The 25,013-nt window shown below is 26.4% G+C and overlaps 1 protein-coding gene across 2 annotated transcripts in view; it reads right to left on the bottom strand.

Moving 5' to 3' along the window:
* The window catches only part of LOC134832518 (histone demethylase UTY), a 40,483-nt gene that overhangs the window by 10,452 nt on the left and 5,018 nt on the right, over nucleotides 1–25,013 (bottom strand). The window contains exons 1-2 of one of the 2 annotated variants that reach the window (XM_063846576.1): nucleotides 23,884–24,004; nucleotides 759–934 (exon numbers count right to left, since the gene is read on the bottom strand). In XM_063846576.1, the coding sequence (XP_063702646.1) occupies nucleotides 759–852 (94 nt within the window). In that variant the 5' untranslated portion in view covers nucleotides 853–934; nucleotides 23,884–24,004. Of the gene's footprint in view, nucleotides 1–758; nucleotides 935–23,883; nucleotides 24,005–25,013 lie in introns of those variants that run through there. The other variant, XM_063846575.1, reaches the window with a different exon arrangement.

Here is a 25,013-nt window from a genome sequence, read left to right as displayed (position 1 = left end):
ATTTTATTTATTTATTTTTCTAAAAAATTTCTCCCACAGTAGATATCTCGTAACAATATCAACAAAACTTTTTTATTGCATTTCTAACAATTTCTATTTTTAATTAAATTTCCAGGAAATACGAGTTAATGACAGTCTCCGTTGTTTCTAAATACTCACTCAATTTAAATTTTATTCTATTTAAAAAAAATCTTTAAGACGAACAACTTTTGCACTCCAACTTGACACAAAGAAAGTTTCTGTTCGAATGATAAAACCGACATTTTTGACTAGAGCATCATTTCTAAACTTGTTTCTCATCTTTTTTTTCTTCTATGGGTCAGGTAGATAAACGGAGGATTTGTACAGATGTTTTTTCTTTTCAATCAAATAAGGAAAAAAAAAATTATTTTAAGAATTTTGTGTCAACTGAGATGAAAAAAAAAATTCTAAAATTGAAGCGATGATAGGTATCAGCATGTCATTTGCATATTTATTGTACCTGTTACCGCTGCTTTTGACGTGCAAAATTTAAATTCCGCAACAGACGAGACAATATTCGCTTTTTTCGGTTTATTTTTTTGCCCTGCTGTTTTTTTTTGGTTATCGTGTCTATTTACACTACAAAAAAATGCCTCACGTAGCGACATGTAGCCCGTTTTTTTTTGTGTGTGTGTGCAAAAGTTCATTGACTCGCAAAAATCTGACTCATTCATTCATGTGTTCACAACAAAAGCGGCTCGTTGTAAAAAGTTGTAAAAAAAAGCACGTGTACTTACTGTCGTATTTCGTGAGTGTACAAGGCGACGAATCCAACAAAGCTAGTTTGAAATGTTTAAACGACTGTTCAAAGTCACCATTAACTTTTAGCATAAGACCGAGGCGCAAATGGACCTCATTGGATCGTATGAAGTCGGGACTCACGTAAAGCAGTTGCTGAAACGCTTTGATCGACCTGCAAAGAGAGAAAAAAATAAAAATTTCGATTAATCGCTGGAAGGTTAATGATTTCGACAAAAAATAAAATAAAATAAAAAATCGACGTCTGTTACAAGAAATTTTTTTTTAAAATAAGAAAAAAACAGATTAAACAGTTATAAGTCATTTTTGTGGGCAAACATCTGCCTTCGGAAAGTAATGCGATGACGACGCTGGTGTCATGAACAGAGCGACCTTTACTTCGAAAAAGACGCGTGCTTGGATAACGGAGCACCTGCTAGCAGCACCCTTCGTTACTTGTTCTCGATTTGTAATTAAATTTGATTTCACCTGTTTGACTAGAGAAACGATTTGTAAGAGTTTTTGAGTAAAATCGTGTTACTTTGTAATATTATTTTTTTTAAAATTTAATTTAAATTAATTCAGAAACTTTTTAATTAAAAAATTTTTTGAATTAAAATTTATTTTTTTGCATTTTTTTTTAAATTAATTTTTTATTATTTTTATTTATTTTATTAATTTATTTCAATTTAATTTAATTAATTTTAAGCTTAGAATTTTACTGAATGAAAAAAAAAAAATCGAACAAAATTTATTAAAAAAAAATAATTGAAAATTTTTTCATTTTTTTTATTTTTTTTGTTTAAAATTTAATTTATTGATTATTTTTATTAATTTAATTTATTTTTTTTTCTTATGTTTTTCTAAAGCTCAAAGCTTTTAAATTAATAAAAATTATTGTTTTATTTTTTATTTTTTTCAAATTTAACATAATTTAAAAAATATTAACAAATGATATAAAATTATTTAAATTAATTAAAAATTTTATTTTGATTTTTTTTAATCTTTAAATAATTTCTTATAATACCTCTTCAAATTTTTGGAATTTATTTTTTTTTTAATATTTGACTAATTAAAAATTAATTTTTTGTAGAATTAAAATTTTTCAAAAATTTAAATCATTTTTAAATAATTTTTTAATACAAAAAAGAAACAATAAAAAAATTAATTAATAATATTCAAAAAAATTTAAATTTTTTCAAAAAATATTTTTTTAATATTCATTTTTTTTAAAATTAAATTTTAAATTTAAATTAAATTAAATAAATATAAAAATAAAATTTAATTTAAAGTAAATTTAATTTTTTTAAAACCTTTTTTTAAGTAAAAATTTTTATTTTAAAAAAAAACTTGATAAAAATTGCTTTAGAATAAAATTGCATCAAAAACAATTAAATCTTTGATGATTTCCGACAAACTCTTGACTTCAAAATAAAAGTACCGCACAAAACGTTCTCCCTCAAAAATACCCAACAATCATCTCTGTCGCCTAGGACTCCGTCGATTAAAAATTAATATTCCCGAGAAAACAATTAAAATACTATTTTCCACTCAACTAAATGTGTAAGTAACAATTATTATTGCTACGTTACTAAAGTCGGTTAAATGAAACAAAAAAAAATTGAAAAATTCTTCCCTTCAAGAATTTTGTTTTGTGCTCCATTGTTATTTTATTTCAAACAAACGAGTACAAATAAAAAACTACAAGACACGCAATCACATTTAAAATTATTTCCTTTTCAAAATTAACCCTTTTTCTCCCTTTTTTGCAGGAATTTTCGCATCTAACGATGTCGCCGCTGCGCCAAGAAAACAACTTAACAAGGACAATTGCGTGCAAAAAATAGTTTTTTTTTGCGGTTAGCAAAGGAAAAAATTTCTCATGCTTATCCGTTGGTCATGCAATTGTCATTAAACCGAACAAAATGACGTTTAGGTTTTTTTTTTTGATAAGGATCGGGCATTGACGGGTAATTATCGTACAAATTATGCACTCCTACAATGTAAAAATAAAAAATCTTATTTTTTTTTTAATTTATGACGTGCTAATTTGTCGCATTTATGATAATTTTTTACGTTTCTTTTCTTTGTTTTACTAATTTTTTTTTAATTTTTTCCACAGTTTCTTTGTAATCATGCAATTTGTTGCATTTTCAAGGTTCGATGGCCATTCAGGTGAGTTCTTGGCGAAGAAACAATTTCTGTCAGGTAGTAGATTTCCATTGATCTCGTTTGTAAAAACGGCTTTACCTTTCATAAAAATACATTTTATGGCCATCTGCTAGTTTTTTCTTCTGTTCTGTCAAAATAAGCAACCCACAATTATTATTAAGAGAGTCTCTTTACCTGTCACGTCGCCTTTTATTATTAAAAAAAATAATTTTTTACATTTTTCGTAGTTGTTGCCGATGTTTGTTGTTAATAATGCGACTTATTACGACTTGAGTGAGTTGTTGTTCGATGTTGGGACGACATACGAGGAAAGAAAAATAAAACAGCTGTAACTGCTACCAACTTTTTTTCGTTCCTGCAACATGTGTTCGAGGTCAAAACATGAAATTTTGAATATTTCAGGTGAAAGTCACACAAAAATCCTTGGAAATCTTCTCGGTAAGTGCTTGACTGAACATTTGTGGTCTATGTTTCGCACAAAAAACACAAATTCCAACACTTTTTTCCAGTTCTCGCCACTCATGGATGAATGCTCAGCGACATTACAGGTGGTTAACTCGGTATTTTGCGAAGAAAAGTGCAAAAATGTAATAAAATAATGATCATAGTCACCGCAGTAATATAATAACAATAATTACACAGCTGTCAATCCGGATTATTGTAAAAAAAAATTTTCTCCGTCAATTTTTTCGAGCCATGAATGAAACAGATAAATCAGAAGTAACAAAATCGAATGTAAAATTGGAAGAAGAACAGCAAGAAATAAAAGAGGAAAATGTTGTTGAACCCGAAAAGGCAGAAAATGAAGTAAAAATTGTGCAGAGAAGGCCTTTGTATGAGCCAAAGACGAGAATTAAGTTGCCACCGAGGAAAAAAACGAAGATCCAACGATGGCCAGTGATAAATTTGCCTCCATTGAAAAAGAGAAAAGTCAAGGAAGATGCTAAGGAGAAGCCGAAACCGGAAATTTTGAAGAGAAAAAAGCCGATTATTGAATATCCGCCTTTGAAGTTTAAGAAACCGTAAGAAAAAATTTTTAAATTTTAAATAAAATTTTTTTTTAATTAAATTTATTTTTTAATTTTTAAATTTTTTTAATTTTTTTTTATTTTTTTTATTTTTTTTTTTATTTTTTATTTTATTTTTATTTTTTTTATTTTTTTGATTTTATTTTATCATTGAATTTTTTTTTTTCAATTAAAAATGAAAAATAATTAAAAATATTAATTAAAAATATAATTCAAAAATATTTCAAAATTAATTTTAGGACGAAAATTTTTCAAAAAAATTTTTTTTTCAGTAGAAAACCGAAAATTTGTAAAAAACACATTTTTACTAAAATATTTTTTTTTTATTTTTTAAAATTATTTATTCAAAATTAAAAAAAAATCCTAAAAATTAGAAAAAAAATCAGGTCCACAATTTTTTATATCTTTTTTTTTTTATTTTATCCCATTGAATTTTTGACTTTTCAAAAAAAATTAATTTTAAAAATTAAAAAGGCCTATTTTTAAGATCAATTTATTTTTTTTTAGCAAACCCGAGCCCGAAAAAGAGAAGAAACCGAAACTACCTCGCCTACAACAAACTCATTTTCCGATCAGACCTTCGACTTTGGAGAAAGTTTGGAATAATTTCAAGTTAAAAGATGAAAAATTTATTCTCAGAGGACAGTATTCGACGAGTCACAAGAGATTTTCGGAATATAAAATGGTAAAAAATAATTTTTTTAAACAAAAAAACAATTTTTTTTAAACAAAATTTTGTTATTAGACCTCAGCAACTAGCATTTCCTGCCTCGCCTTGGCTCATTTGACCGAGATTCGTACATGGCTTAGCTCGGATATCGATAAAATCTGGCAAATAGCCGCCAATTTATACAAAGAAAGCTTACAGAAATTGAAGAAAAAGGAAAAAATCAATCTCAGACCGGACCAAATTTTGTCAGTGATGTACGTGGACCTTCAAAAATTGTCAATTAATGTCGGAAAGAGTCTTCAAACGATCTGTTTGGGAAAAAATCCATTAGAAGACATCGAAAAAGGTCTCAAAGAAACGTTAGAAAGTTCAAAAAAGTGTATTTTAAATTATGGAGACAAAAATTACGCGATTTGGGAAGAAAATTCAGCGTTTTATGTCTTCATTCAAGAAGATTGTGACGAAAAAGGAGCTTTAGTGGAGAAATCGAAGGGACAATGTTGCATTTTAAGATTTACTGAGTTCACGAAATTCATGGAGTACTTGGGAGAAATACTAAAATCCACTTCTGATGTCGTTGTTTGTCGAATTTATTCGTTTGAAGTGATGAAAGTGACGGAAATGCAACGAAAACCCGATAAAAAATTGTTAGAAGAGCCCCAAAAAGTGCTTAAATCGAGAACAGCGACTGTAAAAGACGAGTCTGAAGAGTCAATTAAGCTCGAAGAAGTAATCGAAGAGAGTTTTAGCGAAAAATTGGCTAAAAATTTAAAGAAAATTCAATTATCGAAGGATTTCAAAGCAATTTCCGACACTTGTGGGATCCTTCGTTCGATGATTTTCAATGAATGTCCCTTTCGAACGTCATCTTTGGTGGTTGCTTGTATCTTGATGCTCAAAAAACCGGCAGTTTCATGGACTAATGAGACTTTAAATGAAATATTCGCACTTGGAGACTCGATTTTAGAAGCAAATTCAAACGCAACTTCCATTTCTGACCTTAAAGAAGTATTTTTCGACGGTAATTTGTACTCCATTAAAACTTCAAACGTCTGTTTCGGTCAAATCGAGTCCCGGGAAAATAATTTATCGAGTGCCGTACGTCACTTTTTCCAAGAAAACGACGTCGGAGTCATCCAAGGCCCTCAAGTGGTCCCAATTTGGCACGAAAATGACTTTTATTTCATGTTCGACCCGAAGGAACGGGACTCAGAAGGCAGGAAATTCATCAAAAACGGTTTTTGTGACGCCCCTCATGGGTCAGCATGTGTCATGTGGTTCAAAAATCTCACGGATTTGATCGAAACTTACAAATCAAACGTCGCTAAGAACCATTTGCGAGACCTTTTCAAGATCATAAAAGTTGAAACGCGCGTTAAACATCAAAAACTCGTCGATTGGTTCGCATTTCAAGCCCTCGGCATGGAAAAATGGATACTCAGAGCGTCATTTGATGAGACAAGTGAACGTTTTTCCCGCGAAAATCGCGGAAAACAAGGAGTTTCTATGGCAGCAGCTGCCATCGCCTTCGCTGGAACACATGAAATACCCAAATGGAAGACGAAAACACTGGATAAAATCCTAAAAACGGGCGATGAGTTCCATTCCTTGAACGTGTTGAAGCTAAAAACGAGCAATAAATATGTCTCGTCTCTATTAAATGTCGAGGAAATCGAGCGACAAATCAAGATAAATGATAAAACCGTAAAAATCAAAGTCGGGGAAACGACAAATGGATCATTAATGGCATCAGAAGTCGATAAAAGTCTCGTTGGAGTGTTAGAAAAATTTTTTGAGACCAAAAATTCAGGAATTTTCATCGCTTGTCAAACGGCAATTGCAATTTTTAAAGTTGAAAATGACTTTTTTGTGTTCGATCCACATCCGAGAGATGAAAATGGAAGAAATTTAGATGCAAAAGGTGAGATTTTTTGATAAAATTAAAAGATTTTTGGCTTTAAATTCATTTTTCTTCATAGTTTCAAAGAAAACTGTACGAGGTCTTGCCTGCTGCTTAAGATTTTCGTCCCTAAAATCCATGATTGACACTTTATCGACCCAATTTTTGATAAAAGACTCGCCCGAGTTCAGCATAACTCATGTAGACGTCAAAAATCGAGATCATGAAAAAGGAAAACCTGACTTTGGAGCCTATTCAGACTTTTTAAATTACCGTTTCGCGGGTGTTTTGAGAGAAAATTCAAAAATTCATGAAGATTCTTCAATTTTTCCGATCAAATCTTTCAAAAAAACTTACTGCAACTTGCTGGTAGCGATGGCTATGAGTCAAATAATTCCCGCAATCCACTGGAATTCAACGGATTTGCTCGAAATTTTGAACATTGGATATCAAGTCTTCCTTAAAATACCGAAAACAGTCTCAAAATTGCAGAAAATCCACTTTTTGAATGAAAATTTTGAAATTTTTGATGAAACAGAGCAATGCGTCTTTGAAATTGATGATCGAGTAACCACAGAAGAGCTTGCCGAGGAGGTTATTGAACTAAATCCATCAGATGTTGTCGATGAAACTAACGAAAATCAACAAACCGAGAGCACTTCTGAAGAAAAAGATGATCCTCCGCCAGTTTTTGCTGAAAGTAGTAACGAACTTGCTTCATCGGTGACGCTCCAAGCCAAAATCGAGACTTTATCTCACGAAAATGAAGCATTTTCTATCATTGAATCCCCGATTTTTTCACTTGCCCTGTGGAAACAAGACGATTTTTACTTCATTTTTGATCCAAAAGACACAAAATCCGATGGAACATTCACCGAATCACGTCTTCATGACGTACGATGCTTGCTGGAGAAGAAAAAACTTGCTTCCAAACAAACGGAAATCCGTAAAAAGCAGGTTGACACAATCGAAAGGTCCGAAATTGAAGTGGTCGATGACGAATTAAAGAAATTTATCGTGCCAGAAGCGAATTTATCGCTAATGTATTTGCCGGAGAGGAGTTTTCATGCGAAAAATGACGAAAAAGGTCTCGGATCGTCGGTTATTGTCTTTTCGCATGAAGCTCCGTTAGTGAAACATCTTCTCAGTAACATCCCGGAAGAGAATCGCTTTGATGAATTCACGTGGCATTCCATTAAAATCCGAAAAGAGTTCAAAATTAAAGATGAAACGTTGAATTGTGAGGACTGGAATCACTTTTTGTGTCACAAAAAAGACCGTCATTGGATTCTGAGAGGCACGACGTCACAAAAAGAGGATCGTTTCAACTACGAAAACAGTCAAGACATCTGTAATTGTCTCGTTGCTTTATCGATTTTGTCAAATATCGCTCCAAGGGACTGGAATCCGACGATGATTGATGTCGCTTTGAAGTACGGAACTCGTCTTTACTCCTCCAGCTTGTACCAAATCCGGAAATCAGACGCACGTTTATCGACTGTGACTCGTTTGGGCATCGATCAGATGATAAATTCGTTTGTTATCATCAAAACTCGGTTCGGAATTAAATTTCAAGAGTTCAAACCGGAATTATTTGAAACTGGCGACGAAGAAAAATCATCCGAAGAAGTCAAAACTGAAGAAAAATCAAAAGAAAATATGAAAAATCCCGAAAAACTCCTTCCGATCCTCACAAATCTCAAGAAATTCCTCGAAAATTTCTTCACAGAAACACTTTTCGGTGTCTTGATAGCCAAAAAATATGCCGTCGCGGTATTCAAAGACCCCGAAAATGCCTTTTACTTGTTCGACCCGCACAATACCGGTCCAAATGGCGTCAGAAATGCATCTGGAGTTGCTTCGCTCAACAGATTTTTGTCATTAGACGACCTTTCGAACAATTTCTTGCTCAGTATCGAAGACTTGGAAGGCGGAACAAACACTTTTGACATCTACAAAGTAAGAAAATTCAACTTTTATTAAAAAATCTCTCTTAAAATTAATTTTCTCTTAGATCAAAATCGAATCTAGTGAAACAAAGCCGTCAAAGAGCAAACAAAGGAAATCAAATCAATCCTTGAAGCACTTTAATATCTCTTCAGAATAATAAAGTAACATCCTTTGATTGCTTTTTTGCATCATCTTTTTACCTTCGTTGCATGGATTTTGACATATCTCATATTTCGATCGAGTTTGAAATGAAATGAAAGTGAAAGACGAGTTCAGGTAAATTTTTTGAGTTTATTCAGTGTCTGTGTGTGAAATCGATATTTAATCAAATATATAAAAAAATGTTCTCAAAAGGATATTTACAAAGAGATTATTTGAGATTTGCTTTGAATTTATGTTCAAAACTTCCTTAAGCTCTCGTCTTCTTTATTTAATTAACAATTTTACGATTTCTTGTAACATTTTTTCTGTAGGCTGGTACAAATAATAAAAATATCTTCGGTATCAGTGGTTCTAAACATCAGAAAAAATGAATTAAGTATTTCAAAGAAGAAAAAAAATTTAAAATTTTATAGAACAATTTAAGTTTTTATTTTTTTATGCATTTAATTTTAAAAATTTAGAAGAAAAAATTATAAAATTATTTTTTTTTCTTTATAAAAAATTAAAATTAGGTATTAAAAAAATAAAAAAAAAAAATATTGGAAAATATTGAGTTCTTAGGCTGGTTTTTAAGAAAATCTAGAAGTTTAAAAATTAAAAAAAAATATTTTTCAATATTTTAAGCTTTAATCATGTAGAATTTCTTTTAAAAATTTATTAAAAAATCAATCAAAAATATTTTATATTTTTTAATAAATAATTTTTTCTCAATTCAATTTAAAATTATTGTTCAAAAAAAATTTTTTTTTAAATTTATTTAAACATGAAAATTTTTAAATTGATAAAAAATTATTCTTTAATTTTAAATTAATTTCGTTAATATTAATTAAATTTTAAAATTTTATTAAAAAAAATTATTATAAAAACATTACAATATTAATTTTTAAAAATAAAGAAAAAATAAAAAATTTAAATAAAAATTTTCTAAAATACCTAATTTTTTTAATTTTACATATTTTCTGAAAATTTTTAAGATACCTAATTCTGAAAAATTATGTAAAAAATTAATTTATTTTTATACTTTTTTCAATAATTAGAAATAAAATTGAATTATTATTGATTTTTTTTATTCAAATATTAAATATTTAAAAAATTTCTTAAAAATTCAGAAAAAAATCAAAAAAATTTTAAATAATTATTTTGGCCTATTTTACAGCAAAGAAAAAAGTTTCCATTCACTAACGGCAACAACAACAAAAACATTCGTGCCTCAGCTTACAAAACATTGAAACTATAAAAAAAAATTGAGGTAATGCCACGTTGTTACGTTCATTAGAAAGATACACATCGTTCGATAGTTGCATTGCACTGCATCGCAAAACCAATACCAACAACAACATCGAACGAACATAGATTTAGGTCATTTTATCTTTGTCTAGAAATATCACGTACGTTTACGGCAACTGCCAACGCAAACAGCAAATGCAACAATAAAACTGCAGAATTAGCACACAACTCGTACAAAAAAATAAATTTAAACAAAAAATAAACTTTTTATATAGAAACAGATAGATAAATAGCGTTTGTTGGAAAACACTTATGTACTTTAATACTAAAAAGTGCAGTTTTTTCGTGTGGCGTGCAACGTAGAATAGTTGCATCTACAGACCGACCATGACATACTTGTTTGCCAAAGTTGTTGGTTTTGTTCGCAAAAATATTTTTTTTTATTGTCAGAATTCATTCAATAATTTTTGACAATCAACAATTTTGCCAGAACGAAATTATGCCACCCCAGTGTTTCAAGAGCTGAGGCAAAAAAAAAATCATAAAACTTTAATTTATGTGTGTGGTGGTGTAGAATTTCTATTATTATCACACATGTATCTATTAAAGTGTCGCTCGTTCGTTGGGAAATCGATAATAATACGATAATAAAAATAAATAAAAATGTTCACTTTAATTCGTAGGGAAAATTTATGCGACCTTAAAGTGAACAATATTGATAGTAATTGAATCGGATATTATTTATTTTGTTCTATTTTCGAGTAGATCGAGCGTTAATGAAGGAAGGTGAGTGTCTAATGATCCTTGAAGCGAAGAATGGAGTGGAGTTTTAGCAATTTTGGTTCGTTAAGCTTTTTGTTTGGCGTTAATTGAGAGTTGGGAGTTGTTGAAGGGTTGTTAATGGAACTAAAAGGACAAAATGAAGGAAATAAAATTAATTAAGAATTGTTTTTAAAGAGTAAAAAGGTCTTTTAGTTACGAAAAATAGACAAAAATTTGTAAGAATTCATAGTCTTAAAGATTTTTCTTGAATTATTGATTTAAAAATTTTCAACTTTTATTTTTTTTAAATAAAATAAATTAAGCTTTTCAGTATTTTTTTTGAATTTTAATGTTTTTTTTAGAATATAAAATTAAAATTAATTTTTAAAAAATAATTAAATTGAAAATATAATTATAATGTAAATATTTTTTAAACTTAATTTAGTTTCTTAATCTTTAAAAAATTAAAATTCATTAAAATTTATTATAAAAAAAAAAATAAATAAATAAAATAACTTTTTTTAATTAATTAATAAAAATATTTTTTCCAATTTTTTTTTATTAATTTAAATTTCAATATTTTATTTTAATATTTTTATGAATTAATTAAAAAAATTATTTTATTTATTTATTTTTATTTATTTTTTTTTTTGATATGATATTTTAATGAATTTTAATTTTTTAGGATTAAAAAATTAAATTAAATTTAAAAAATATTTACATTATTATTATATTTTTAATTTAATTATTTTTTTAAATTTAATTTCAATTTTATATTCTAAAAAAATCAAGTTTAAATTAATAAAAAAAAAATTAAAAATAAATAAATAATGCAATTTTCAATTAGTATTAAAAAAAAATTAAAGCAAAAAAAAATAATTAAAATTAAAACCTTTATAAAATTAATTAAATTTAAAGAGATAAAAAATTATTTTTAAATTATTTGATGAAAATTATTTCTTAAAAAATTTAAATAAAATAATAAAATTAAATTTTTGAAATTTTATAAGAGAAAATTAAAAATTAAAACATTTTTTTCAAGATCTCATCAAAAATTAAATATTTTAAAATTAATAATTAAAAAAAAAATTATTCAAAATAAGCCTAAAAACTGGCATATTTTCGCTTCACCCATCAATGAACAACCATAAAACGATAAATCTCTTCCTAAAAAGGTGTTTCAATGATTTTCCTTTTCACCTTTTGAATTTCCATGCTTTGCTGCCAAGTACAGCAATTAAACCCTAAGAAAATACATCAAAGCAAGAGCATTTTGCCAAAAACAGGTCAACAACTTGCTGTTCTACTTCATAACGGAAACGTGTAAAATTACATATCAAAGCGTAGACTTTTCTCTCGCTTCTTCCATTCATCGCAATTCATCACACAAGTGCTCTTTCTCTCGTGTTCTTGCCTTTGAACAGTCTTTGCTTGTCTGCGTGAAGTTGAAAAAGTGTGTTAAATGCGTCTTTTGTTATCGAGTTTTATCTTTTTCGTAGAACAAAAGGAAGCGCACTAGAGGGATTTCTGCATAAGAAGGGATTTATCATTCGGCATTTTTGTTGCAGCGAAGCCTTAAATTACGACGTTATCTCCGACAATCAGCCAGGAAATGAGAAATTTTATTCCCAAACAAGAAATTTCCTTTGAAAATTTTTTTTTTTGTCTTTCGTGGAAATAAAAACATTTACATTTGGTCACGTGCACCATCATTCAATCATATTTTTTTTTTTTTTTTATTTCGATGCCGTACCTCGATGCGCACAACCCCTAATTTAACCCCTGACTGACAGACAGTTCGGTTTATGCGTCAACTGTAGACGATGCCGACGCGACGAGGGCGACGAAAACGACCATCTTCCTCATTTTTATTTTATTTTTCGTATCGAATGCACATTGAATGCACATGCCGATAAAATTCAGGCGAAAATTTAAATAACAATGGCATCAATGGCCAATTCGCCTGTTGTCAGAAAATTAATTAATTATGATAATAAAAACAGGTCTGGTCAGACACGAAAAAAAAAAAAAATTAAGAGAAAATCGATAAATTTTTTTTCAACACTTTTCCTCCCTTCATGATGTTAAAAATTCATTTGAAGTGCATCTCCATTTGTAAAAATTATTTTTTTAAATGAAATCGAGTCATATGGTTGAGAGAGTTAATGCCGCATACACAAAAAAAACGCAGATTATGTGTTTAATCCGATGTTTTTTTTAAAAAAAAACATTTATAAGCGGCGGCGCATATGGTTCAAAATGAATTTTCTTGTGAAAATAATGACTTGAAAACTATTTTTATGTAGATTGGATGCGAGAGAAAGAGTTTGTCACTCACACATGAACAAAAAAAATCACGTTTAGCGCGGGTTAAGCACGTGAAATGCAGTCGAGAACACATGTTTTGATGCGTTTTATGTCATGTTCGTGCTTTTGTTGGGAAATTTGTTATTGACGTGACTTTGACAAAGTTGTGACAATATTTTTACTGTTTGTTAATATTTTTTTTTTACAGTTAAAAGTTGTCAGATTTTTTTTTATTTAATTTTTTTTTGTTAAAAAAATTCATGACAATTTAAAAATATATTTTTTAAATTTTTGTTCAGAAATAATTTATTTTTAATTTTTTAAAAATTATTTTAATTTAATTATTTTTTTTTATGATAAAAAATTAATTAATTTTATTTATCATTAATTTTTAGAATTTTTTATTCAATTAATATTTTATTTTTTATTTTAAAAAATATTTTTTTAATGATAAATATTTAAATAAATTAAAAAATAAAAATTTATAATTAAAATAAAAAATTAATATATTAAATACCTATAAACATTTTTAAAAATGTTATTTTAAAATATTTTTGGCTTTAATGATAAAAATTGTCATAATTTTAAATAATTTTATTTTTCACAAATTTTTCAACAAAATTTTGTTAAAAATATATTTTTTCGAAAAAATTAACCTTAAAAATGACTCAAAATTATTATTAAAAAAATTATTTACTAAAATTAAAATATTTTTAATCAAAAAAAAAAAAAAATAGTCAAATAATTTTTAAAAAAATTAAATTAGATATTTCGACAATTTTTAAAATGTTAATACAAAAAATAATTTTTAAATGAGTAATTTTATTCAAATTTGACAAAAAACCTTCATTAAAATTGCTAAAAAAAATTCCTAAGCTTTTTTCTTGACAAAAATTTTTTTTTTATTTTTTTCAACCTTAAATTATTTGTTTCTATGACAAAAAAAGGTCTTCCAAACTCATCAAAGACACAAAATTTCAAGCTAAGGTGGTCAATGTCATGGAGATGCTCCTTCCACACACATCTGTCACTATTTCTCCGCATGAATTTTTGACATGCAACCGACTGATTTATCGTCATTATGTCGGTTCGGACAAACACACACTCTCTCACATTTCGTTCTAATAAAAAATAAATAAAATTCGCTATTTACTCAAAACAAAAGCGAATAAAAAAACACAAAAGCGAATCAAAAATATGGAAAAATGACCGAAAAAAAAGGAGAACTTCAATCATGAATAGGTTCTTTGACTTTTTGTCTGCTACGCGTTTTGTTTTCATTTTTATTCCTTCTTTTGTGTGTTTGATGTTTTGTATGCTTTTTTTTTCGTCTGAACAGTTTAAATCACATACGTCGAGTGGGAAAGCAACAACAGCAACAAGATTATCATCAATATCGTTTACTTACTCGTGCATAAAATATTCGATAGTCTCGTCGTCGTCGTTTTTGTCGATGTCGACATCGTCGTGTGTTTCTATCGCGAGGATTTTTTTTGTTTTACTGTATCAAGCCATCAAAAAACGAAGAAAAAGCAAGAAAATAATAACAAGGTACGACGGGTTTCAGGTGAAGCAAGGAACTACTAAATGAAGAAGGGTTCGTGCAATGTTGTTAGAAATAATTGGTTTTGTCTCCTGCTGCTGCCGCCGCCAACATTTAAAGTAAGGTGAATTGTGGTTTTACGAAAACAAGAATTTTCCTCGGAAGTGAAAATTTTCAAAGTAATTTTTTTTTTAAAGGAAACATATTTTTCGCATGAGAAAATAGGCACAGTTTATATTTTATTCAGTTCAATATTTAAAGCATTCAATTACTTCGAACCAAACTTTGGCAAATAAAATTGTACCATAAAATTATTGTAATAAAAAATTATATTTTAATAAAAAAAAATTAAATTGCAAGAAAATTATCATCTTAGAATATTTTGAATATCAAGCTATTTGTATAAATTTTTATAAATAAATTAATACATTAATAAAGAAATTTTAATTTATTTTTTTATAGACAATTAATTGTTTAAAATTCTTTTAAAAACCATTTTACATTTTTTTTTACATTTATGAGCTTAAAATATTTTTTAAAAAACATTTCTAAGCTCAATAATATTAGAAATTAATTAAATTTAATTAAAATTTCCAAATTTTGCCAAAAACTGCATATTTTAATTTTTTTTTTAAATAATTAAATTTTTTTTCTTTTAATCTGTGGTTCCAAATTCTTCTGACTTTTTAGTAATTTTTCCATAATTTAATTTAAACATTTTTAATAATTATAAAAAAAATATTCATTGAACAATTTTATTAAAATAATCTTAGAAATTGTGTTTTTTTTTAAATTTTTCTAAAGAAAAAAAAAATATAAAATATTTAACGGAATAAAAATAATTTTATTTATATTTTATATTTAGTCGCATTTATTACAATTTTTTTACTTCTTCCAAAGTTTCGGTAATTTATTTATCATATTCAGGAAAAATTTATTTTTGAAAATTCCTTTTAAAAATTTTAAAGAGATTTATAGTTAAAATAATTTTTAAAAATTTTAATTAAATAAATTTAATAAATAAAATTAAATAAAATAATAAAATTCATCAATTTGTTCTATAATTTTAAACAAAATAATTAATTAAAAATATTTTACTAACAAATTGAACAGTTTTTGAAAAAATAATAAAATAAAAAAAAACTCTAAAAAAATCAAAGAAAAAACTGTTTAAATTTTTTGTTGATTTAATTAATAAAATAAATTAAATTAAATTATTTTTCAAAGGAAATTACGAAAAATAAATAAATTGTTGAATATTTATTCAGTAAAAAAAATAAATAAAAATTTAATATCGCTCCAAAACTTACTCCGATCGTCATCATCATCAACATCATCGTCACATTTCCACTATTCTACTACAACATTATATACACGAAAAAAAAAAGAATTATATAGACAGTTACATAGATAGAGATATAGAATTGTAGAGTAGAAGAACAGAGGGCAATGCCCGGTCTGTACACAAAAATTAGTTATGTATAGATTTTTTTATTCGTTGTTAGAATTCTTGCTTACTTTACGCTTCTTCGACGTACGGGTGACAATTTATGTAAAAAAAAAATCAACTTTGTATGGAAAAAGACTCAAATTGAGCATCACCTTCATTTCGATTCACTTTACGCTACGACGACACGACGAGGTATTCGTCTAAAAATATCCTTCTTTATATAATCACGTAGGCCAAACGCCGGATAAAAAGCAGGGAAGGAGGACAACCACCATCATATGGCGTGCTATGTACCTCGTGTACGTTTCTGTAACGCGCTACGAACAAATCCCATGTTCCCTTTTATTATTTTTTTTTTTATCAAACAATTTTGTACACGTGCAGCGCACATAAAATATTAGGAGAAAGATTGTTTAGAGAGAAAGAGAGTGCTCGGGAACGGCATATGTATCCGCGTTTTGTTGTTGTAGTTGTTGGGATCGCGCGTTTGTGTGTGTTCGCGTAGATTTTTATGTTGAAAGCGCACAACATAGACATGTGCAACATTAAATCAATAATTTCCATGAACGACAACGACGACGACGACGAAAGGAGGTGTGTAGTGGTGTTTGTGTATTTATTTTATGTTGCGCACCACACACCTCTCTCCGAGCCCCGACACGACTTTTGATACCGAAAAATACATAAAATTCTGTTCTACGAAGAAGATACAGAAAAACTTTCATTTCTACTTCACCGAAAAATTCGTGTTATGTAAGTAAGGCGACGATTAATATTTAAAAATTTTTTAATGTGTAAGTAACATGAAACAGAGTTTTGATGAATGGCAGAGATTTAAATAATAAAAAAGTAGAGAACGAACAATTAGTTCTTTAAATGCTTGAACGTGAGATGCGCATCAATTAAAAAGTATCGAGAGTACGAGGCAATTAATCAAATGATTAGTTCGTCGTTAAATATTTATCTTTCGTTTATTTATGCGTTTAGGAAGTGTTGGAAAAACCACCAAAGAAGTTGAAAAATATAAATAAAAAAAATGAAGTGTGAGTTTTTTCTTTCAAATTAGTCCATTGGGAGTTCTTTCGACACAAAAATCATCAATTTGGATTAGTTTTTACCCTTTTCTCTAATGAATGAAGGTTTTGTGGTAATTGCAAAATGAGGTCAATGTAGGTTTATGAACTTTAAAAAAAAATGTTTATGAGGTTATGAGTGATTTTTTAATATTCAATTGTAATATGACATAAAAAATTCTTCGTTTTTTGGTCAAGAATATTTTTTTTAAATAAAATTTAGAAAAATATTCTTTTAAAAATTTTTAAGTTACTGAATTTTTATTTTTTTTTATTAATTTTTTAATTTAAATTAATTTAAATTTTTATTAATTTTTTAATAATTTTAATAATTAATTTTTTATTTAATTTTTAAATTAATTAATGTTTTTATTTAAATTTTTTAAAATTTATTTATTTATTCTAAAATTTTTTTTCCCCATTTTTTCATGCAGTTTGTTTACAAATTAGTTTGACATCAAATTAATTTTAATTAAATTTTTATTAACAATTTTTTTTATTTTTTATTTATTAAAATAAAATTAAAGTAACTAACGATAAAAAAAATTATCAAATTTTTTTTAAATTAAATTAAACAGGACATTTTTTTAATATCTAAGAGCATTTATGAAAAAATCTTCCTTTTTAATTTAATTAAAAAAAAAATATCGTTAGTTAGGTACTTTAATTGTATATTGAAAAATAATTTTTTTTTTTTTAAATAAAAAATTTGTTAATTTTTTTTTAAATTTTTGAACATCACAAAATTCTATAAAAACATTATAGAAAAATTTAAGAAAATAACTTTTTGTCAAAATTATTCAAATATTTTATTTTTTGCCATTTTTTAAAATATTTCTGATAAAAAAATTATTTTATTTATTATTATTTAATTTGACAAAAAAAAAATTATAAGAAATAATCTTTTATTTATTTTTTTTTTTGAGAATTCTTTTGAAAAAAATTGTATTGAATATTGGATATTATTGAAAAATTGACTTAAAAAGACGAAAATCAACTAAAACTGAAAAATTGTAGCATAAAATTTTATAATTAAAAATTAATTTAATTTAAAAATAAATAATTCAATAAAAATTTAAAAAATATTCTTCATTACAAAAAATTACCCCAGAAAGAGTTAATTGTACCATGAAATCGTTCATTAACCACGCTCAGCAAGAAATTAATTTCAAAAAACTACATTTCTTCAGTTCAAATTAAAAAAATAAATAAATATCAACTCCACAGGTGATCTTCAACTCCTTCTTCGGACATCATCAACCTGCCTCATCTGATCCGTCAACTTGTCCGATAATTACACATTCCAGCGAGCTATTTAACTAATAATTGCCTTTATATATTTATTTAACTAAAATAGTTTTCTTTCATTCCCCACATATTCATATCGCCGCAAAATCGCAAAAAAAAAAAAAAAAAAAAATAGGCAGATACTCGTTTTGTGTATAAAATATAACTTTAATGTGAGGTTTATTGACCTATGAGTAGTAGAAGAAGTGATTCAACGCTATTTCTCTCTCTTTTGCACTAGGCAGCACTTTTTTGTGCAATAACAGTGCAATTATTTCAAAACAATAAACTTGTGTGATCATCAACCATACCATGGAAGGAAGACACGCATATGTTGAGCAGGTTTTATACGCGAGACGCAGGTAAAGTTTCGGAATGATATAAAAATATGGAAAACAGGTTTGTCAAAAGGACGGTGCAGTAAATGCACTTTTTGTTTATTTATTTTGTATATTTTATGTACACATGTCGAGAAATTTTGCTCGTGTTTCGCATCATAATAACAACAACAACAATTATTATACAACATAAAAAATCAGCTGATTCAATTATTTATTTTTATATTTTTTTTATTACTCGCGACGAGTGGATTGCACTTTTTTATTAATAATTTCTGAATTTTTGAGGAAGAAAAAAAAATTAATAAAAAAATCGGAAGGTCAAAAAAATGATTTATTGCTCTAATAAATTTTTTATTATTTTTTTTTAAATAATTTGTCTCTTTAAATTTTTTTTATGAATATTAATGATTTTATTTTTTTTTATTTTCATCGACAGACTTTTAAATTTTATTAAAAAATAAAGAAGTGAACGATCATCATCTCAAACAATTACAGTTACTTCTTATTCTTCAAACATTTTTTTTTGTATTTAATTCCATTCAATAACACGTTTCGTGCTTGACGAGCAACGATGAACTCACACAGACACACAAAAGTAGCATTTTTATCGTGCTTTCCTCCAAGAAACCGGTTTTTTTTCATTTTAAACATAACATAACACAAAAATAATACAAACGATTTATGAACAACTAAGCGGATCCCGTATAATGAAATATGTTGGATCGAAATTTATTTATAAGGTAAATAATACACAAAAAAACGCAATAGAGTCATTAGAGTTGTTTGTCTTCGAATGCAGTCTCTCGTTTTTTTTTTTGACTCTCGCTCGCTGTAAAAATCTTTGTGTTGGTATTTTTGTTCAAAGTATTTAAAAGTAAATTGTTTTTATTTTATTTTTTGTTGTGATTTTTTGTGTGTTAACTAACGAAATGTGTAGGTAAATGAGAAAGAGAGATCCCGCATCATCATGTGTTGTTGTTTAAATTTCAAATTGAAGAAATAAATTCATGAAAAATGTTTAAATTTATTAGAAAGAGTTGAGATTTGACGGATTTTTCATTAAATTTAATTATTTTTTAATTAATGAGGATGTCAGCTCTCATGGAAATTATAGTCTAGACGATTTTTTATTAAGTTTATTAAAATGTTTTCAAGAGTTGATGGAAAATTTTAATAAATTTCGAGGAAATGAAGGTCAATTAAGTTAAAAATCTGTTTTCATTAATAAAAAAAAGTTTAAATTTTCACAAAATTTTTAATTAAATTTTTAAAATTTTTATTATTTTATTTTATTTAATTAAAATTTTTAAATAATTAATTAATTTAATAAATTTTTATCAATATATTTAATATTTTTTTATTTATTATTTTACAATTTTTTATTTACTTTTTATAATTATTTATTTTTTTAATTTTTTTATAGTTAATTTAAATCTTCATCTTAAATTTTATTTTTAAACTTTTTTAAAAAATAAATAATATAAATTTTATTTTATTAAAAAAAATTAAATTTTAAATGTTTCAATAAAGAAAAATTACTTTTAAAAATTTTTGTTTCACAAAAAAAAACTAAAAAAAAATTATTTTTAGTTAATTTTTCAGTAAATTAATATTTTTTATAAATTTAAAAAAAATCTTTTTACATTTAAAAAAAAAAATTAAAAAAACTAAAAAAAATCGGCTAAAATTAATTTTTAACTTAAAAACATGTGAAAATAATTTTTAATTCTCAAGGAAAATTTATTTTCATAAAGCTGTTTTTACAAAATTTACCAGAAATTTTTTTATTCAACAAAATATTTTAAAAATTAATTAACTAATATTAAAAAAATATACCTATGTTTGATGTAACTCTTTAAGAAAAATCGAAATGAATTTAATTTTTTTAATTAAATTTAAAATAATTTTTTTTATTTAAATTAATTTTATTTATTTTTTATTTTTTTTTACTAATTTAACTTGAAAAGTCTAGTTCGTACATTAGAAAAAAAAATTTAATTCATGAAAACCTCAAAAATAATTAAAACCATAAAAAAACCTAACCTCGTTTTAAATTTCCTTCCATTTAACAAAACATTTCCCCATAAAATTCCATAAATTTCTGCACTAAACTTTTTTTTGCTGATTCTCTCCATATTTATTTATTTATTATGAAAATATTCGCATATTGCATTTCATCGCAAATAATTGAAATATAAATACACAGCAACAAATAAATAAAAAAGTTCTCCGCAAAATTTAAATATTTTCTACTACACTCGTCGTCGTCGTGAGTCTCGACTCGTTTCAAGGCAAAATTGCACGACGCCTGCAATGCTAAATTATTGCAAAGCTTTTTTTTCTGCCTAAACCATAAAAAAAAGTATTTCCTTTGTCACAAAACGTTAGTTACCAACACAATATTAAATGCAATGTGTTGCATAACTGCGTCGCGCGATACTTTGGTGCATGCGAAACACACACCACTAAAATCTAGAATTAATTACAAACGTTATTTATTCGAATGTAAAAGTTACACATTAGCGTAAAGGTGATATATTCAACGAGAAAACGTGAATTTGTTGTAAAGGCCTTTTAAATTTGTCTTTTTTATTCCGTTTTCGGGCCGTAAAGTGACTCATGACCGATGAATTTCTGCAGTTATTTGAATTTCAAAAATTTTATTTAAATCCGAAACCTGTTTTATTTTTATCATTTGCTTTATTTTTCGCTCTTTTATCAATTTCAAAGGTTTTGCATGCAAGAATTTTAACGAGTCGGAGCCCCATTAAAACGCACACGTCACTAATCACTCTCGTTTTAGTGTAAGTAAATTTTATTTTTTATGTAAAATATTTAAATAACATTTATATTGTTACTTCCGTTCGTCTCGTACAGACTCGTATCACAAAAAAAAAATAAATAAAAAAAACATATGTTCAAATAGTGGCAAACACGTAAAAAAAATTTTTTGAAAGGAGCATTAGTGACGAAAAAAAATTTGAAAGTGTTACTTTTTGATGTTTTTCTCTCGTTTACGACCAAATAAATCGTCTTGTGGTCCAAAAAAGTAAGAAAAAAGTTTAAATCTCTCGAAATTGAGGTTTGTGTGACGAGTACGAGCAGCAACTAGAACATAACGTAAGTGTAAGTGTATGCATGACGACGACGACCACGACAACGACTTGCGAGTAAGTATATAATAAAATGTAATAATAATCGAAAACTGGGTCATCAGCTCGAACGTAAAGTACGAACGAAGCTACTTTTTATTATTACTTAGTTACATTTTGTTTATTTTTTATTTGTTTATAATTTTTTTTAGCACATTGAGTTATTTTTACTCGGATCACGTGATTTTCGCGAAAACAAAGAAATTTTATAAATAAAAATAAATTTAGAACGAATGTCATTGCCGTTTTTCAAATTTTTCACTATTGCAATGAAATGCTAGTAAAAAATTACGTTCAGTAAAAAATAATGGAAATCCCGTTATGTGAACACTTCTGAGAAATAATTGATTTTTTCCTGGAAATGCTTCATCGGAGGTGTGTGCGGAATATAAAAAAGTGCGTCATTGTGTGGATCGGTGAAGTTGACGAATGAATCAACTTGATTTGCATTGTAATGATGTTTTTTACGGCAAAGTGAGCTCCGTCATCGAGTAGTTGGCAAGTCATGATTTTTGTGGGAAGTTGTAAGGGAGAGTTTTTACAGAAATCTTCGGAAGTGACGTTTTATTGACAGATTTGATGATTTTTATTATTAGAAAAAATGATTTTTCATCTTTGAGTAAAAGTTAATGATTCATTAAGTTTTGAATTTTATCTAAAATTTATTAATTTTTAACAGAAGCAATTTTTTTATTTAAAAAAAATTAAATTTAACATTTTTTAATAAATTTAAATGTAAAATTTAAAAAAAAAATATTTAAAAAATTATATTAAAAAATATTTTAAAAAAATTAATTAAAAAATTATTTAAAAAATTTGATTATTTATTTTTTAATTAAATTTTAAGTTGTAATTTTTACCCCAACAAAAATTTGCAAAATTTTCAACTGAGATTTAAATTCGAACAAATTAAATTAAACTACAAAATTTAATTAATTAAATAATTAATAAAAAAAATCATTCAAAAAAATTACAAAAATAATTTAAATTGAATTAAATAATAAAACTAAATTAAATTATTTTATATTTATCTTGCATCATCATATACATTTTTAACAAATTTTTATGAAATTTGTACTCTAAAAATTCCAGAAATTTTAAATTTAGCACATTTTTAAATAAAAATAATCAGAATTAAAAAAAAGGCTTAAAATAATACAATTTAATTATTAAAAAAAAAATAATTACTAAAATAATTGAATTTTATAATTTTTTTAAAATTAAATTTAAATCTAAAATTTTCTGAATTTTTAAACTTTTATTTTTTTATTAAAATTAAAATTTTTTAAATTTAATTTAAATCATTTAAAATTATTATTTTTTAAATTTTGTATAATTTTTTTGTTATTTACAAATTATTTAGTTTAATAAATTAGTTATTTTTAAAAATAAATAATAATTTTGATTTAAAATTCGCTTGAAAACATATTTTTAAAACATAATTAAACAAAATTCCACAGTAAAATCTAAATCCAACTTCAAACAACCCTATAATCTCAACTTTAATCACAAGCCGACAAAAACACACGAGAAATCTTATCAGCATTTACAACTCGAGCAACCTCCAACAAGGTTCTGACCTCCTAAATTATATCTTTTCCGCATCCTCCTCCAACAACATCATCAAAAACAACTGCGACAATGACTTTTTATCACTTGTCAATCAAAAAATCACAGTGATTATCGCTCGCTTTGTTCCGCGCTCGCTTATATACTTCATTTTTTTTTTGTTTTTTGTTTGATTGATAATCGTGGGAAAAAATTCATTTATAAAAATTTCACATTATGTAACAACACTTCGTCTTGTACATGCGTGTAGTCATAATAAAATAATAATAAACAATATCAACTGTTAAATCTCGAGGGTAAATAAATAAAATACAAAAAAAATGGGTCTTCATCGATGGAACATTTCTAACTCGTTCACCCTAAATATTTAATTTTGCCAAGAAACTATTAATAAAATTTTCTTCTAAACATTTTAGAAACATTGCAACGGCTGTTAGTTAAAAGAAGGGGTTGAAAGGAATTTTTCGCACTCTTAAAATTTTTTTTTTTTTTTTTTTTTGATTTAAATTTTTTTTTTAAAAAGAAACTTACTTTGTTTAAAGAAATTTTGTCAAAGTTTTTATTTTTTTAATTCTACAGGCAGTAGTTTGAGGCAGTGACGTTTCTTTTTTAATAATTATCCTTTAATTAATTTTTAATTTAATTTTTTTTTTAAATTTTTTTTTTAAATTATTTTTGTCACTTTTCACATAAATTTATTTAGTTTCTCACTTTTTTTAATATTCTTAATTTTTATTATAATTTTTTTTTACACAACCAAATTTTTTTTCACTTTTTAAAAATTATTTATTTAATTTATTTTTTATTATTTTTAATCAATTTTTATTATTTATTTATTTTTTTTCGTCAAAGAATAGAACACATACAATCTGATCGGAATTTCGTTATCGAAATCTCACCAAGCGGATCGTAATAAAGTCTTGTTTGTGTGAGTAAAAATTGAATTTTACATAAAAATTGTATGAAAAAATTCTTCTTTCTTCTTATTTCTAACGATTAACGGCAGTATTTTTTACAATTAACTGAGTATTTTGTTTGTCAAACTGTTTAATTCACTTTTTTGCAGCGATTCGAGGCTTTTTATTCCGTGATTTCTGCGGAAATTTTCTTCGACACCCCAAAAAAGTGTACTACTCCCTTATAAAATTCGCGCTGTGTGTATGTCTGTACGGTCCCTTGTGTGTATATACGAGGAAAAAACATGAAAAAGTACGACCGCACAACCGAACGCATCGACTTCTCGCACTAAACTGAATACAAAAATTTTTCGGTCGTACCTCGATTACTTCCCTGCAGTCTCGTGAGAGGCAAATGCACGACTGGCGATTGGCTGTTAGCTGAAACTCGAACGTGGATTGGTTAAAAAGTCGTTTTTTCGACGAATGAGGAGCGAGCTCTCTATCAATGCAGTGAGAGAATGGCGAAATCCGGTTGGGAGCCTCACGTTCGCTCACGAGACGACGAGAGTTAAATGCATTTTCTGAGAATCTCCGCTTATTATTTTGTTTTTTTTTTTTCGTTTGTAAGGGAATTGACCGATGAAGTAAATACGGGACTCTCAAATTTCAGTTTGCACGTAGTCCGCCTGCCTGAAGAGGTAGTAGAGTGATAAATTAGATTTAAATTTATTTTTACTAGGAAAGTGTGCGAAACGCGTCCCT

This window comes from Culicoides brevitarsis, chromosome 2 (genome assembly GCF_036172545.1).
Source record: "Culicoides brevitarsis isolate CSIRO-B50_1 chromosome 2, AGI_CSIRO_Cbre_v1, whole genome shotgun sequence".
Classification (NCBI taxonomy): domain Eukaryota; kingdom Metazoa; phylum Arthropoda; class Insecta; order Diptera; family Ceratopogonidae; genus Culicoides; species Culicoides brevitarsis.
The sequence above is the reverse complement of the archived record's forward strand: the minus strand, read 5'-3'. Positions and strand labels throughout refer to the sequence as shown.